Source organism: Glandiceps talaboti, chromosome 2 (assembly GCF_964340395.1).
Source record: "Glandiceps talaboti chromosome 2, keGlaTala1.1, whole genome shotgun sequence".
Lineage (NCBI taxonomy): Eukaryota > Metazoa > Hemichordata > Enteropneusta > Spengelidae > Glandiceps > Glandiceps talaboti.
This window is the reverse complement of record NC_135550.1, coordinates 9669309-9684952: the sequence shown is the minus strand read 5'-3', so window position 1 is coordinate 9684952 and position 15644 is coordinate 9669309. Positions and strand designations below refer to the sequence as shown.

Below are 15644 nucleotides of genomic sequence, written 5' to 3'. Positions count from 1 at the left end.
TCAATATACACACAGTATGGGGGGTCATGTCTGAATGTGGTATTAGTTACTGTCTAAATTGACAGTTGTGTGTGTGTGTGTGTGTGTGTGTGTGTGTGTGTGTGTGTGTGTGTGTGTGTGTGTGTGTGTGTGTGTGCGTGTGCGTGTGCGTGTGCATGTGTGTGTGTGTGGGTGTGTGTGTGTGTGTGTGTGTGCAGACATTCATAATTAAATGACAATCATACCTCCAAACATTTGTGTATCTTTTCCAGGTTGGAATTGCTAGCCTGCAAAATTTCTAATACACCTGGTGCTGTAGCAGATCTCAGAGCATTGGGTCTGTCTTCAGTTCTTCTCATAATATCCTTCCATGATTTATCCACCTGAGCAAACAGTTTGGCTTCATTTGGAAGTTGTCTGAAATAGAGACAAAACATGTCAATATACACCAGTTCCATGATTTGAGATAAGTTAGTGTCTAGCCTTCATCCAAGGCACAAGTATTCTCTCACTGCTCAAGGCCTACTCCTTGAAGAAGGCCATCTGTATGTGGCCAAAATATTGGAAGTAAAGTCATTTTACTGAAGACAAATGGACTTATTTATTTTTCAAACCAATTATCGATTACCTTGATTCAATGTACATCTCCTATCTGGTTCATCAACTTTGTAGTTGGACTGACAATAGCTTTTACTCTGAACTCAATGTAGTATGTTAATACATGTCATGTACAAAAGACTATTTCTGATAGATATAACACAGGTCATATCAACCAGAAACAGCCAACACTTCACTAGATTTTGAAAGATTTTGAAAGATGGAAACAGGTACCAGTCTGATGAATGATGAATAATGCATTTTGTGCATATTTTATTGTTAGCACAAATCAACAGATGTAGTTGGAGTTATAGAAAATCACCCCTCACTCCATCCCTAAAAAACTGTCATATAAACAGAGCGTATGAATTCAGTACTTCCAAATCAAACTTTAAACCACAGTATGATGTTACTTAGTATATACCTCTGAATGTCTGGAGTTAGAAAGATCTGTTCCAGGTACAACCAGTTTCGTTGACAAGTCATCCATTCATCTAGAGTTCTTGCAAACACAGTCAGTTTTCTGTCCCATTCTTCTACCAGTATCTACAATACAATACAATGTAATGTAATCAGTGATTTATTTGTCTCTCTATGACCATACAGTAAGCAGCTCAATATTTACACAGGCTTTTCTCCACCAAATTTGGTTGCAGTATGGTGCTTACTATAATAAGAATCAACGCATCAAATCATAACAGTCATTAAACAGCCTGAGTGTGTACTTAGTTATTAATATGCAATCTTTCGAAATTCACTTTCTTTGGTAAAACTAAATTGGTAAAATGTTCATTACTAGGTAAATTGAATACATGCTGCCTTGACTAGATAAATTGAATACAAAGTACATGCTGCCTCACCTGCGACTTCTGATAATTCATAAATGATACAGTAATCATGATATATAACTGATGATGCTCTGTTTAACAGGGTGAAGGCTAGTCATCACTTTTGACACCCCTTTGAGTTGAGTTTTGTTGAGACCATCCAGTTTTCATTTGTGTCATGAATATAATTGTAATTCAAGACTTTGAAAAATCCTATAAAAACTATACAAAAACAATTCAACGATGGAAACGACAAGTGCACAACATACCTTGATTGGAGTCACATATCGTGATCCTCTGATGGTAGATATTGTAACATGACTTTCCTCTAACTGAGCCATGATATCATCAGCCCCAGCTACAATCAAGACATCATTTCTACCACTGTGTTGTATTAGACGGAAGTCAGTCTTCTGCCATATATCAATCACCTATAGTATACATAATGTGGAATTCACAAAAGTCAAAATTGAAAGATCATTTCATCGCTAATAACTACAGAAAAATCTTCACTGAATGAATGAATGTTTGGTTGGTTGGTTGGTTGGTTGGTTGGTTGGTTGGTTGGTTGGTTGGTTGGTTGGTTGGTTGGTTGAAATAAGGATCTGATTCAATTTTTATTTTTTTTAACTGACTGATCTCTTCCATTCATGTCAGAAAAAGATAAAACAGATTCAAACGATAAAAATCACTAACAGCACAAAATAGCTAAACACACAGTTTTTTATATTTATGTATAACATGTACTTGTTTTTATAATCATCAAACTTAGTAATAGTACAACCATAGACCCTCCAGGGTCTATGGCACACCAGGTAATTTTGATAGACAAAGTCTACAGGATGTGTATACTTGTTTACTTCTCTTGTGAAAACTGTGCTAACTCTATTCATCACAGGTTTGAAGTTCCTTTTTGAACTAACGAGTGATATCAAGGTGTGTCAGATAAAATCTCAGTGTTTGTAAGTAAATACATGTAACAGAATCTTTAAACTAACAGGTGACATCAAGGTGGGTCAGATAAAATCTCAGTGTTTGTAAGTAAATACATGTAACAGAATCTTTGAACTAAGTGACATCAAGGTGTGTCAGATAAAATCTCAGTGTTTGTAAGTAAATACATGTAATAGAATCATTACCTTATTCAGCATAATTTCCAGTGTAGCTTCATTACTAGCTTGAGTTGATATATCATTAATTTTCTCTTTGTGATGGAAGATCTGTAATCACACAAATGAAGCATTGTGATTATTATATGTATAATTTTGTTATCAGCTTTCTGCATGTCTCTTCCATTTTCCATGCACGGTTGCCATTTATTTTGTTCCTTATCACATGCAAAATAACACTTTCTGTTCTAGCTCTCTATGGATGCAACATCTTCTTTAGTTGGTAATCTTTTATATATATACGTTTCAAAAAATATAGCACCACCTCAGTGTTATTGAAAGGACAAACAAGAAAGTTTTGTAGTTAGACCTTGAAAGTTCAAATTGATCCTGCATGAATTACACATAAAGTAAATTGTCATGACAACCAAAATTCATGACATGTGGTTGTAGAAACTCACTTCAAGCTCCAAGAGATTACCAAGAGTGAAATTCTTGTCTCTGGCAAAGTTTCTTCCTATCAGTCTCTGGATTTCATCCCAGTGTCTAGCTCTCAGAGATGGATTACGTAATGCAGCAATAACAGGCATGCCTTGTTTAAAGTTCAACACATTCTCTTTTAGTCTGGGTAACACTTCATTAGGTGGCAGACCTGTAGTAGGAATGAGAACAATTTTAAGTATTTATCAATGTAGAAATGTTTTATTTATTTCGTTTTATATATTGTGATTGTTCCTAAGAATTATAATACATTGCCTCGTACATGAACATGAAACATAATATCATACCCTTGATAATTACAAGTCGATTTTATCCTCCATTAGCACAGCAACAGGATGAATTTGTGATCATGTTGATTTTAGGGTGTGGACCCAGAAATCAATTTGATTTGATTTCCTTTATTGTACAATAGTGTGTACAGCTGCATAAATATATACCAACATGTGACTCAATACTGTTCAGGGTGTATGATATTACATTGTATTAAGTCATTATCTCTAACAAAAGTTTCAAAAAACATTCCAGTTGCATCTACTGCAGATATGTTCTTGGAAATAAGATGCACAGATATATTAACACTGATGAAAAAACAACTTTATGCTTTGTATCACCAAATATACAACACCAAAATAAATGTCAATTTCACTTGTCAAGAGATATCAAACATCATGGCAGCCAACTATGAGTGAAATGTGAAAATTACCAAACTTGACTCATAAAAAAAACAAACTTCAAAACTTACAACTTCTTAGAATAAAGCTAAATGTTCTCTGTACCTTTCTCCAGCATGAAGACGGTCTGTGTGAATTTATTAACATTCTTTTGTAAGAAGTCTACGTTGAGTCGATCAAACCTGGTGGCTGTCCATTCTCCAGTCAGTTTTCCCCACTCATCGGTAGACTCCCATAGAATTCGTCTCAATTGTAAATCACGTTCAATTTCAGATAGTTCTGATAATACCTGCTGTGCATTCAGGTCGCTGTCACGGTGGTCGGCTAACAAGTACTCCCTTACAGAAGAAACAAGAATTAGATTTCAGTGTTAGCTTTTAGAAAATACATCGTTATGATTATGCAAACTATGAATTATTGTTGAATGCACAGCAGTGGCTGTGTGTCCTCAGTCTTATCAAAGGCAAAGTATTTGTTGTGGGTCAAAAAAATAAAAAAATTTGTAAGTTGCCAAATGGTAAAGGTAGGAGGAATGCCAAATTTTTCTGCATCACAAGAAATTGTTGTGTGTCAAAAGTGATTTTAAATCATGCTAGAGGGTCAAAATAGAACAAGAAGGTCGACTTATTCTCACGCATACCTATGGTAATGCATGTGAAACATGTTTAGCAGAAGTTATGATGTCGACCGAAAATCAAACGTTTGATATTTTTACAATGTGCCTAGACAGTAATATTCTATTTCAATATTAAGAATTCACTTAGAGGGCTCACTGGTACATAGGATCAGTCCATCTACACCTACAGGGCTTGAAGTAGACAAGACATATATATACTGTTTAAAATTCAAGGCCCATGATTTTATTTCAGATACTCACATTAATGCTATCTTATCATTGGAACTGTAAGGATTACATAGGTCATTCTTTTATACTGGATCAACTTTTCCTATAGCTCTGTCAGACAACTATTTTCTCAATCAAATTTTAATCCTAATCCAAACTGAGCCCTTAATTTGAATGCATCTATTCACACTTACTCTGAAAAACCTCTCATCTTGGACTGGCTTGAGATAGAACTACCAAATCTGTCCTGGTAGCTAGCATAACTCCTAGCTTTGGTGGACACCACACTCACTTCATCACCGATCAGTTTTAGATTTTCTGTAGCAACTACTGGTAATGTATCAGGACTGAGTAAGACAGGGGCGTTGACTTTACTCTTGATTTCAACCAGTTCTAGTCTTAATCTATCAATGTGATTATTCAGATCATCGCTGTACTTTCTGATGTTGTCATCTTTCTTGGCTCCACAGTACAGGATCAGGGACTAAACAAAATGAAAACAAAATGATAAGAATTATAAGATTTGAACATCTTATTTGTTCATAATCATGAAACAAACTCGGTGTTTTCGTTGAGGCTGGTAAGAAGGTAGAATCTACTTGTCAAGTTCCCCAGGCATTTTTAATACTGGGGTCAGGGTTCACCATCAAAATTATGGTGCATTGCATGGAAAGCTTTGAAAATTTTACCAGATTTCCTCCTCTCTTTATACTGGGGTTTCAAGACCTTGGCAGAAACACTGAAAGTCATAAAATCACTCTGGTAGATTTTTTTTCATATGAAAATGTCTTCGCTTCCCACTGTGGTGTTCCTCTTTCATTGGCTATACATTTTACTTGTACATCACACAATGAAATGCAAAAACAATTGTAGTGCTAAGAATCAAATATTAAACAATGAAGTACTGCTATACATTATTGCTAATGTTGTGTTGATGCATAGATTTAGCCATAGCACTCAAACACTGATGACAGAACAACAAATCAAGCGACCTTCTATCCAAAACTACTTTTAAATTTATATGAGGCCTTAGCTCATACAAGGGTTATTCCTAGAACATCAGCTACTTTCAAGTATTGGATTGAGGACATTTCATCTTTACACAATTTTTTTCAAGTAACTGTCTGTTTTGATAACACTGTGGAACATCACAGCTTTCACATTTACAGTGTTGATGAATATTAAAAACCAAGCACATTTATATATAAGACGAGGGCTGTCATTTTGGTACAATGTAGCCTGCAAAGTCATGAACCCATTTGTTTCAAAAAGTTGTATCGACATACCATACATACTGAGGAAACGTGAGAGAAAAAAACGTGACTGTTCAAATGACATTAAAAAATTTCACAAAATTACAAAACACCAATATTTTACCTTGAGATGCTGGAAGCTAGGCATCAATGTCTGATACATAGCTAACTCTTCTGCTTCAATGGGAACATTGAAATCCTTGGATATAGTAAACATCTTGTTGACTACATCAAACTCTCTATCTAATGCAGGTAACTCTGCATCCATTCGACCAAGGAAGGCTAAGTGTTCAACAAACTCTTCTACTGACTCTGGAGCGTGATCTAGTTTCTTGGAGGCACTCTGAAAAATGGAAACAATAAAACAATAACAGCTGATCAATTAGTATCAGTCAGCTGTGTGTGTGTGTGGGGGGGGGGGGGGTTTAGACAAGCAGCAAGGAGAAAGTCCCTCTTGCCATTGTCATATTCTAGGCCAAGCTCAGACCACCAAACTAACTAATCAGGTATATGTTTGGTGGTTTGAGGTCCAAGGAAAGTACTGATAGTCATCTTATGCATGTACATTTTGAATTTGGAAGTTGGTGATAAAAGTAGACAAAAATAATTAATTGTTCAGGAAATCATTTATGGTCATACTGACTATCAACCTTGACAAAAGATGAGAGGGATGGGGGTGGGGGTAACACAAGTCAAGAAGCCCTATAACTAATTACATCTTTTGTACATTTGAATTTGGAAATCAGTAATAAAAAGAGACAAGAATAACTGATTTGTTCAGGAAGTCATTGATGGTAATACAGACCAAGGGATACAGCCATTACAGTTAAATACTGCGCATCCACTACACACAATACAAATCAGATATATGCTAGGGAGCCTAACCCTATTTCTATCCTAATCTGACCCTGGTGCTAACTCCCTAGCTTGAAGACAAATGTGTCTCTATTGTACAGTCTGTTCACAGTTCTGCATTCTTATCAATATAATAAATCAGGGTTATGCTAGGGAGTCTAACCTAGGCCCTATTCATACGCTTAACCTAACCCTAATCTAACTCCCTAGCTTGAATGCAAGTGTATGCCCATTGGACAGTCAGGCCACTGTTCTACATTCTACCCTAACTCCCTAGCTTGAAAACAAATGTGTACCTTTTCTGAAACTTGTCCACTGTTCTACATTCTACCCAAACCCCCTAGCTTGAATACATGTGTACCAATTGTACAGTCAGTCCACTGTTCTACAGTCTACCGTAACTCCCAGGCTTGAATGCAATTGTGTATCTACTGTGAAACCTGTCCACTGTTCTACATTATTGCCCAGACTAACCTTGATAACAGTCAAGAGATCTTCATTTCGTTTGTTAGCGATGACTGGCATTCTTCTGTTGACCGCTGATATAACATCTCGCGGGTACGGCAGACAGGATTCTTTGTAGCCGTCACTTAGCACCTGAAACATTCCATTTCTTTTGGCCGTCTCCATGTCATCCATTTCGCTGATCTAAAAGCAACGAGATACTACCAGTAAAATCATGACAAATTGTTTGCTTTTCTTTCTTCTTTCAACCCACATTAATCTTCATTTTATTGACTACATCAAAGTCTTCACTCAGATTGCTGTCCTCAAATGTCTATGGTTTTGTAACTAATCTCTGTTTTGTAAATATGTATAACAATAACTACTGTCTTCTTCTGTTTGTTGTTGTTATTATTATTTTACTTCGTCAATGTACTTTTCTTGAAGAATTTGCCAATAAAATCAGTACAAAATCAAGTGCATTTCTAAGCACCTGGGCATTGTCTAATGCTTTGGAAAGTAGAGTTTGCTTACTAAGTTACAACTGCACAAGTTGAGTTTGTAAGCTTTCTGTTCGAGTGAAAATTAAAAAAAAATGCTGATTTACTATTTTCGTATAATGTTAATATCGATGCATACCTTCTATGACATTACAGAAATTGTGTTCTGATACTTAGAACTGTTGATTACATAGTAGGGAGTTCGTGTATATTTTTTATATGTATAAATAAATTATGTCACTAGATCCTTTACAAGTTACAGTATATTGTAGTACCAGGTTCGTGTTCAGTCAATTGCATACATCAATAACTAGAACTGTGAGTACTTTTAATATGCACACACACAAAAGTTGTATCCCCAAAACATATAAACTCGGCTTGTGTCCGTTTCATACAAATATGGTAAAAATTAACTGATAAGTACTAAGTTTGAGTAGCAAGTGTGATATTTCACAGTAAGTCGACTTTTTGTTGTGATACATCAGGAATTCATACTGACCATGGTTTGTACATGTACATGTACATGATGAAGAAATCTTACTATACTATAATAAATGAAACTTAGATCATGGTTAAAAGTGATATCAATATTCACCTGTTCAGTATGAGTGGATAAGACATGATGGAATTCTTCTGTAGTCCATTCTCTCTTGTTCATTGATGAATCTACATCAACTCGTCTGGCTTTGTCCACCATCAAAGAAAACGGCTCAAAGGTCTGTTGATAATTCAAATAAAAATACGGTAATCAAATCAAAACATTAAGTTAACATTACCTTTCCTGAAAACATGTGTGTACTTTGAAATGTAACACAGTACTTTACATATTTCATACAGTCATGAAAATATGTTTTCACAAGATTATACTGTTATATACATAGTTTCTCTCATACTTTTCTAGATATGACTTTGGTAATCGAACCTTCAGTTTGCTAAGATAGGAACAAACTAAATCTATTGTTCTTCAATGTGGTAGATTACACAAGTGGGTGATAGTGGTTCCTCTGTTGTGCGATTCTAATCACCCTGTGATCAAGATAGTGTAGACATTGGAAGTCCCAAAACAGCTGCATGGCAAGTTTATGGAACTCTTGTCGATAAAACTCTGCAATGCCTCCCTACTGAGACTATAACTAGTCAAACTAACATCCATTCATTATCTTATCACTGTTGTATCAACATGTTGCCACACTAGTTTTAGTCTGTGTCTATCTTAATAAACTGAAGGCTCAATTACCAAAGTAATACCATAGAAATGACAATTAAAGTCAAAAGGATACTATAAACCATTTGCTTTATCAAAGGTACTAAACTTGATAATCTTGATAATTTGGATAATTTGATAATTTTTGACTAGATACACAGTTGTGATGTCACAACTTCCAATAAATTACACGACTTATTTTCTGATTTGGTTGCAGAATTCATCATTAAATAAAAACTTTAAAGTGAGATTCCATAAATAGAGGCTTGGTGGGTCATGGAGAAACACAGAAATAAACACATCCACTCCAATCTCAGTTACATGTACCTTTGCATATTGTGTGATGTCAGTCATGTTCTGTTTGAGTTTATTCACGACCTGGGTAACCATACTCTGATATTCAGGGTCTTCACCAAACAATAGTTCCACATCAGGCCAGGGTCTTCTACTGGCTAGTTTCTCTAGGCGTTCCTCTTCATCTACTGCTAATTTTAGTTCATAACTAGGTGTGGCCCAGAATACAGATAACTGGGGTTCACGTTGTAATGCCTCAACTTCACCTGTGTAATGTTTAAAAAAAAGAGGGAACTAACCTTGATGTTCTTGCTTGAGATAAGTAATTTGAGGGGAAAAAAATACTGAAAACTGTTGGAATTTTTTTCTCATTTCATTTTGGAGTAAAGGTACCAGACGTGTCAGTATTTGCAAAACACAGTGTACCATAAATGTACTGATCAAGACTAAAGAATTGCAGATTTAATCCATTAATGAGTATACCCCATATATTAAAAGAACAAGGTCCCAATATGAGTGAAGTCCTAATCTATGAATATTCTTTCATTCACCATTTATACTCACCAACAGTGTGTTCAAATCCTCCAATGATGCCTTGTATTCTGGACATGAAGTCTCCTTCTGATGGGCACAATTTGACCTCTACTCTGGACAGAGCAGCTTGTGGTGTTTCCACCGAACGTGGTCTAGGGGATAAATCATTATGTTAGATGTGACTACTGCATTCAAAGTGAAATTATGGTAAGACTGGTTCTATATACTATAATAGTATATGCAGTTCAAATTGGTTTATACAACACTGTCTGACTGTGCAACTGACCTGTTACCAGTTCCAAGATGCATTGTGCCTCTCTCCAAACTATGCCATACATTGCGTACGTGCTGAAGGGTTTGCACACACTACTCAGGGATTGGTTGTCACCTGACCGTACCCTGGGTTCTCCCAAAAAATCCCTCTCTGTCATTGATAGCATTTAGTCTTTGTTCTATAAAATCACTCATAATCAAAGAGGCCAATGTTATTTTCACCTCTTACCTCATATCTGGGTAAATTAATATTCATTTGTCAATATATTTGTAATGGGTGGATAAGGAAAAAATAAGGATTGATTGTATGTTTATTATTCCTTTCAAGTTAAAGTTGATAATTATACAGTAGGTAAGATCCTACTCTGTAGAGGAAAAAAAGTCATTTGCCTAGGGAGTCTTTTGCATGAAAATTCCATGGCCTAGGGAGTCTTTTGCATAAAAAGTCCTTGGCCTAGGGAGTCTTTTGCATGAAAAGTCTATGGCATCTTAAGGGTTAAATGATGACTTTCCAGTTCAAGCTTTTTGTGTGTTCCTTGTACTGTTCTACTCACCTTTCAGGATAAGCAAAACCCCCTCTAGCACTAAGACCACCGCTACTTCCTACTCCAGCTGCCCCTTCTCCAACGTCTGATGTTTCTTTGAGGAATCTGTTTGAAGTTTCACCTATATCTAGATCACTCTCTTCACTACTCTCACTTTCAGATTCACTCTCTGTAGCGAAATGTAGGAAAATATCACGAAAATATGAAGAAGGCATGATTATGAGAAGTTAGAATGACACACACATAAATGCAGTTTGTGTCTTAGTTACTATGAACCCATTGATTTAGTAAACTTTAATCAGACATTGGAGACATTTCTCTCTAACGTTTATGCTTTAATGATTTTGAATTTCACCAATAAATGATTATTTTGGCTCACAAACATGATTGTAACGTTGCCATCTTGTCATCTGTGAAGTTGTATATTACATGTATCTGATTTTCTGATATGGCCATAGAGGGCGCAATTTTGGGAAAAACAAAATCAGTCTGATTCAAGAAACATAAGGTTGGTCAGGTTAAAGAAATATGGAATCAAAATGGTTGACGGTTGCTATGTAGGCATGACAACAATCAAGGGAAGAGAGATGTCGTGTGACTGCCACAACTGGACTGACAACAAACATTGACTTTACAGCTTTAAGTACTAGGAATCCAATCTGATTAAAATCCGATGTGGTGAAAGCGGCTAGATGTCCTTATTTACCTCTATTCATCGTGTTGTGACGTTTGTTTTGTTCGGAGTGATCGCCGCCTTCGAAGGCGGCGATCACTCCGAACAAAACAAACGTCACAACACGATGAATAGAGGTAAATAAGGACATCTAGCCGCTTTCACCACATCGGATTTTAATCAGATTGCTAGGAATCATGCCTCACCTGAGGAACTTGACAATGGTTCATGTCCAGGGAAGGATACAACCTTCTTCCTTTTAGTTGGTTGACTGCCATCAATGCTGAATGACTCCCTGCTGAAGACTGAGTCAGCTACACTGATACCTCCCCTACTCATGCTACCACGTTTTGATAACACACTGAAAGAGAGTCAAATGGGGGGAAACTTTTAGGATAATGTTTGGTTATTAGAAGAAACTAACTACAAAAGATGTGTAATCAAACCCAAATGTAAGAAATGGTAAAGAACTAAAAAATCAGGTACAACACCATCACTTTCATCCCTCTGAATAAGTTTGTAATTTAGTGGATAATCATGATCTTTGTTATCATAATTTCACTTTACAGAATAATCTATTTTATTTCTTGAAATGGCTTGATCTCTAAAACACACATTTCTGGACTATTTTTTGGCTGAGAAGTTAAACTGTGTTTTATTTATGATGTCATGCTTGTAACATGCAAATCATGCAAAATGCATTTGATGTTATTTCCTTGCATACAGTCTTACCAGTACACCGCTGGAAAAGTAAGAAATAACACGCTAAGATATGACAAGATTCACATAAGATCACATCAACCAAAACTTAGTTTAGTATGTGTGGGAAAATAACAACAATTCTTTGGTGCATAAATCAATTGTACAGTACTGAGTCATTCAGGTTTGACAATCGGTTCCCATACAAGTTTGTGGTTGATATTATGAACTAGAAAGACCAAACAACTATAGACTTACTATATTGAGTTGTTAAATTTGGAAATTTCGTTGGTATTATGAACAGGAAAGATTCTCATACAAATCATGGCAGAAACATCTTTATTTTGAGGTGTAATAGCCCTTTGAAATCTTTACTTCTATCTCAACAGGTAATTTGTGAATGAAAAGATGCACTTAGAATCTACCCAAGTGTATAGAACTCCTTGTTGACAAAGTGCATACCAGTAATAGTATCAAAATTGACATTGACATAATCTGTGCCTAGAGCTCAGTGAGATTAGGCACACTACAAATCACCTTTATTCTTATCATTATTAAATCCTCATTCAATGCTCTAAATTTTTGTTTTACTATTATCTCTTATTATATTTTATATCTTACTGACGACATATATTTTCATTTATCTTTTAACTTTAATACCCTATTTCCCTTAATTTTAATATTTGCATTGTGCATTTAAATAAAACAGCAAGGTCTAGACATTTGGAAGGATAAAATTTATTATACCATGTACACGCAAAGTTATAAAAAAATAATGGAATTGATACCCTGGTCAGTCTACGTCATGACAACACACGTGTCTACGTTTGACTCACTGATTTTGCTGTGTTAGAAATATGAGTCAAAACGTTCAAAATTACCATTACTTTTTCTTTGATATTACTGGTGCTGGTATAATAACGTATTATTCCCCATTATTTTTCTTCATTCAGCTGGAAAATACTCCTGACCTAAGGGTTGTCATTACTCGTCTAGCAAACTCAGAGTGACAAACCCCCTTATGACTCTTGTATTTTCCTTGGCTGAACGAAGAAATACTGGAGAATAAATATCTAATAATGTGTGGTATAATTGAATTATTCCTACAGTGCTTGTCAACATCAAAGTTTTTGGTCTTATTTCTGAACGTAGAGAATATTCAGTTAAACTCACAAATAACACCCATTGTCTTGAGTACACTGTTATTTCATAACCTATAAACCCTTAGATCTGCTAAAAATGGTGCAGTCTTATTGTTCTGGAACACAGTAACTTGAGTAACAGTGAGTGCAGGAACAGAGATGAATGAGTTATGAACACAAATACCAAATTATTAAATCTAAAATCAACGTCAATGTGTTTGCAAACACACACACAGACAGAAATTAACACCAATATATTAAATGTTAGAAACAAGACACTGAAAAATGAGAGACGACAAGTGTGTCTACAGGTACAATACACGAACTCATCAGCGTATGGCAGAAGCCCTTATACAAACCTTGGACCTGGTAAAAGTCTCACAGACCTTGAAGGGACATGCAGTGATTTGGAACGCCTTTGGCAGCCAAGGTAGGAAGTGCAAAAATCAAAGTTATATATAGGAAGCAACTATTCTTGTTAAAAAAATAGCAATATTATGATTTAGCTGCCTTGACAATTAAATATGATGAAAGTATCTTAATCTAAAAGTATGTGATTGGAACAATTTTTGACAAGAAAACGCAATATCAAATTGAGAATTTTTTTCTTTTGATACTGTTAAATATATAGCACAGGTTTCATACATATCTAATTCTCAAGGCATTATTTGTAAGCAGATTGAAAACCCAACTTTACAATTTCTACAAAAAAATCATGCATTATTCACGTGTATAATATTTCTTGTTTTTCATCATGCATTATATTTACTTCAGGCATGCAATAGATTCAGTAGAAAACAGAATGCTGTGAACATGTTCTGTTATGAATGTATACTATCTGAAATGAAATTCAATATTGAAATTGTGTGCAACCCATAACACCAAACTAAGGCGATTTCTGTATGTACCACAATCGTTTATAGCATCCGTATCAAGTGTAAAAGTATACCCTTTCATTTGCTAATTGACCACATTAAAAAGGCCATTTGTTAGGCTTGTAAATAAACCAATGGAAACAGTACTTTTACACTTGATATGAATGCTATAAACAAGTGTAGCACATTATAGAGAAATTGCTTTACTTCAGTGTTACTCGCTGTACTTCTACATGTCACTGGATGTAATACTGTGTTATGCATATTTGTGTTGTTGGCTCTTTACATTGCGTTTGCAACATCTGGGAATGCTATATATAGATTTGTTCATCATACTGCTATGATGCTGGTCATGGTGTTATGCCATTTTATAGATTGTTGTGCCAGTCCATGTACAATATATACATGCAGATTTATGATGTTGCACATTAAGATAATGACTGTTCTCAAGTGTTTCACCTGACAAAATACACATCCTATGTGACCTGTTTTCATAGTTTCCATATCCTGATCTTTCTGGATCATAGACAGTACACTTGAAATCATATCATTTGATCAAAATGAACAACAAATCAGTGTGATTAAAAAAAAACAGTGAGATTTCTCAAACAGAGATCAAGAGAGTGTTGAACATCACAATTCACATTACATTCTTTTTCTTTGGTATTAATTCATGCTATAGATGTCCATCTATGGACCATGGTTGAGAAAAACCTGATACAGTGCACGATAGCCTGGCTAAAACATGAAACCTACCTGGAACTTCTAGAATGGGAGTATTCAGATGTCATGTGCATTGAGCTAGGAGCCCTTGATAATGGTGGGACATCTAGAATCAACTGAAGTTCAAACACTGGTTCTGGAGGCATTTCAACTTCCTCCATTTCTCGGATTTCTCTGAGTACCTATATGTACAGAAGTGGAAAGATTGTATCACTGATTAAGATTCAATGAATCTAGCTGAGCCAACAGTGCTGTTAGTCTAGAGGCTATTCATGGCTTTGATTCCTGTAAGAGTATAGTCTTGTAACAAGACCTTGGCACTCGGAAGGTTGCAGAACAAACACTAAGGATGAAAGTATCTCTGGTGCACACCTCTCGAACAAGCCCTCGCCAGCACCCTTGACATTATGTGACCTTTGGTAGCTTTTAAAATGAGCAGAATTACCCAAGGGTCTAGCAACTAGACTAACAAGAGTGCTGGTAACAAGTCAAAGATCACAGTGGAAAGAATTATCGTACATATATACTTGTGGTAAGCTCCATTCAAATTATTTACCCAAAAAAGACAGCATATAAAATGTAGATGGTTCCTAGCTTTCAAAACCTACTTTCAAACAAATCAAAGTGTCACAAACATGAGTAATTTCATGATCAGTAATTGCTAACGTCATTTTTTCATTTTTATAGTTACTTTACTTCAGGCAAAAATATGTCAAAAAAATACTTTTTTCGTCTTGAAACCTTAACATACATACATGTCACAATTTCCGAGTTAAAAATGTGAGGTTCTAGATCGATAATTCATGATGGCTTTCTGAGATATCTTAGCAAATACTTACTTCATCAGCATCCAGAATTTTGGGTCCTGTATCTTCAGGCATCTTATCAAAGTCATACTTTGGAATGTTTTTCTTAGCTGCCTCAGCCTGTTTCCTCTTAAATGAATGGCCAGTTGATGGACGGCTTCCTCCACTTTCACTCTCGTCATCAACAAATACACCCCTCCTTCTGAACACTATATGGAATTACCAACAAGTAAGATTTACAGAAATTTAGATGTTCAAGTTTACATGATCAGTTTCAATATCTTTTTTATCATGAT

At 35.5% G+C, this 15644-nt stretch overlaps 1 protein-coding gene across 1 annotated transcript in view; it reads right to left on the bottom strand.

Moving 5' to 3' along the window:
• LOC144443850 (dynein axonemal heavy chain 6-like) overlaps positions 1–15644 on the bottom strand; it is an 87730-nt gene that overhangs the window by 60286 nt on the left and 11800 nt on the right. The window contains exons 13-28 of the mRNA XM_078133425.1: positions 15382–15557; positions 14576–14724; positions 11310–11464; positions 10440–10599; positions 9643–9764; positions 9112–9344; positions 8176–8298; positions 7111–7284; positions 5906–6124; positions 4723–5012; positions 3790–4022; positions 2974–3164; positions 2543–2623; positions 1673–1834; positions 1001–1122; positions 225–396 (exon numbers count right to left, since the gene is read on the bottom strand). Of these exons, the coding sequence (XP_077989551.1) occupies positions 225–396; positions 1001–1122; positions 1673–1834; positions 2543–2623; positions 2974–3164; positions 3790–4022; positions 4723–5012; positions 5906–6124; positions 7111–7284; positions 8176–8298; positions 9112–9344; positions 9643–9764; positions 10440–10599; positions 11310–11464; positions 14576–14724; positions 15382–15557 (2762 nt within the window). The remainder of the gene's footprint in view (positions 1–224; positions 397–1000; positions 1123–1672; positions 1835–2542; positions 2624–2973; positions 3165–3789; positions 4023–4722; positions 5013–5905; positions 6125–7110; positions 7285–8175; positions 8299–9111; positions 9345–9642; positions 9765–10439; positions 10600–11309; positions 11465–14575; positions 14725–15381; positions 15558–15644) is intronic.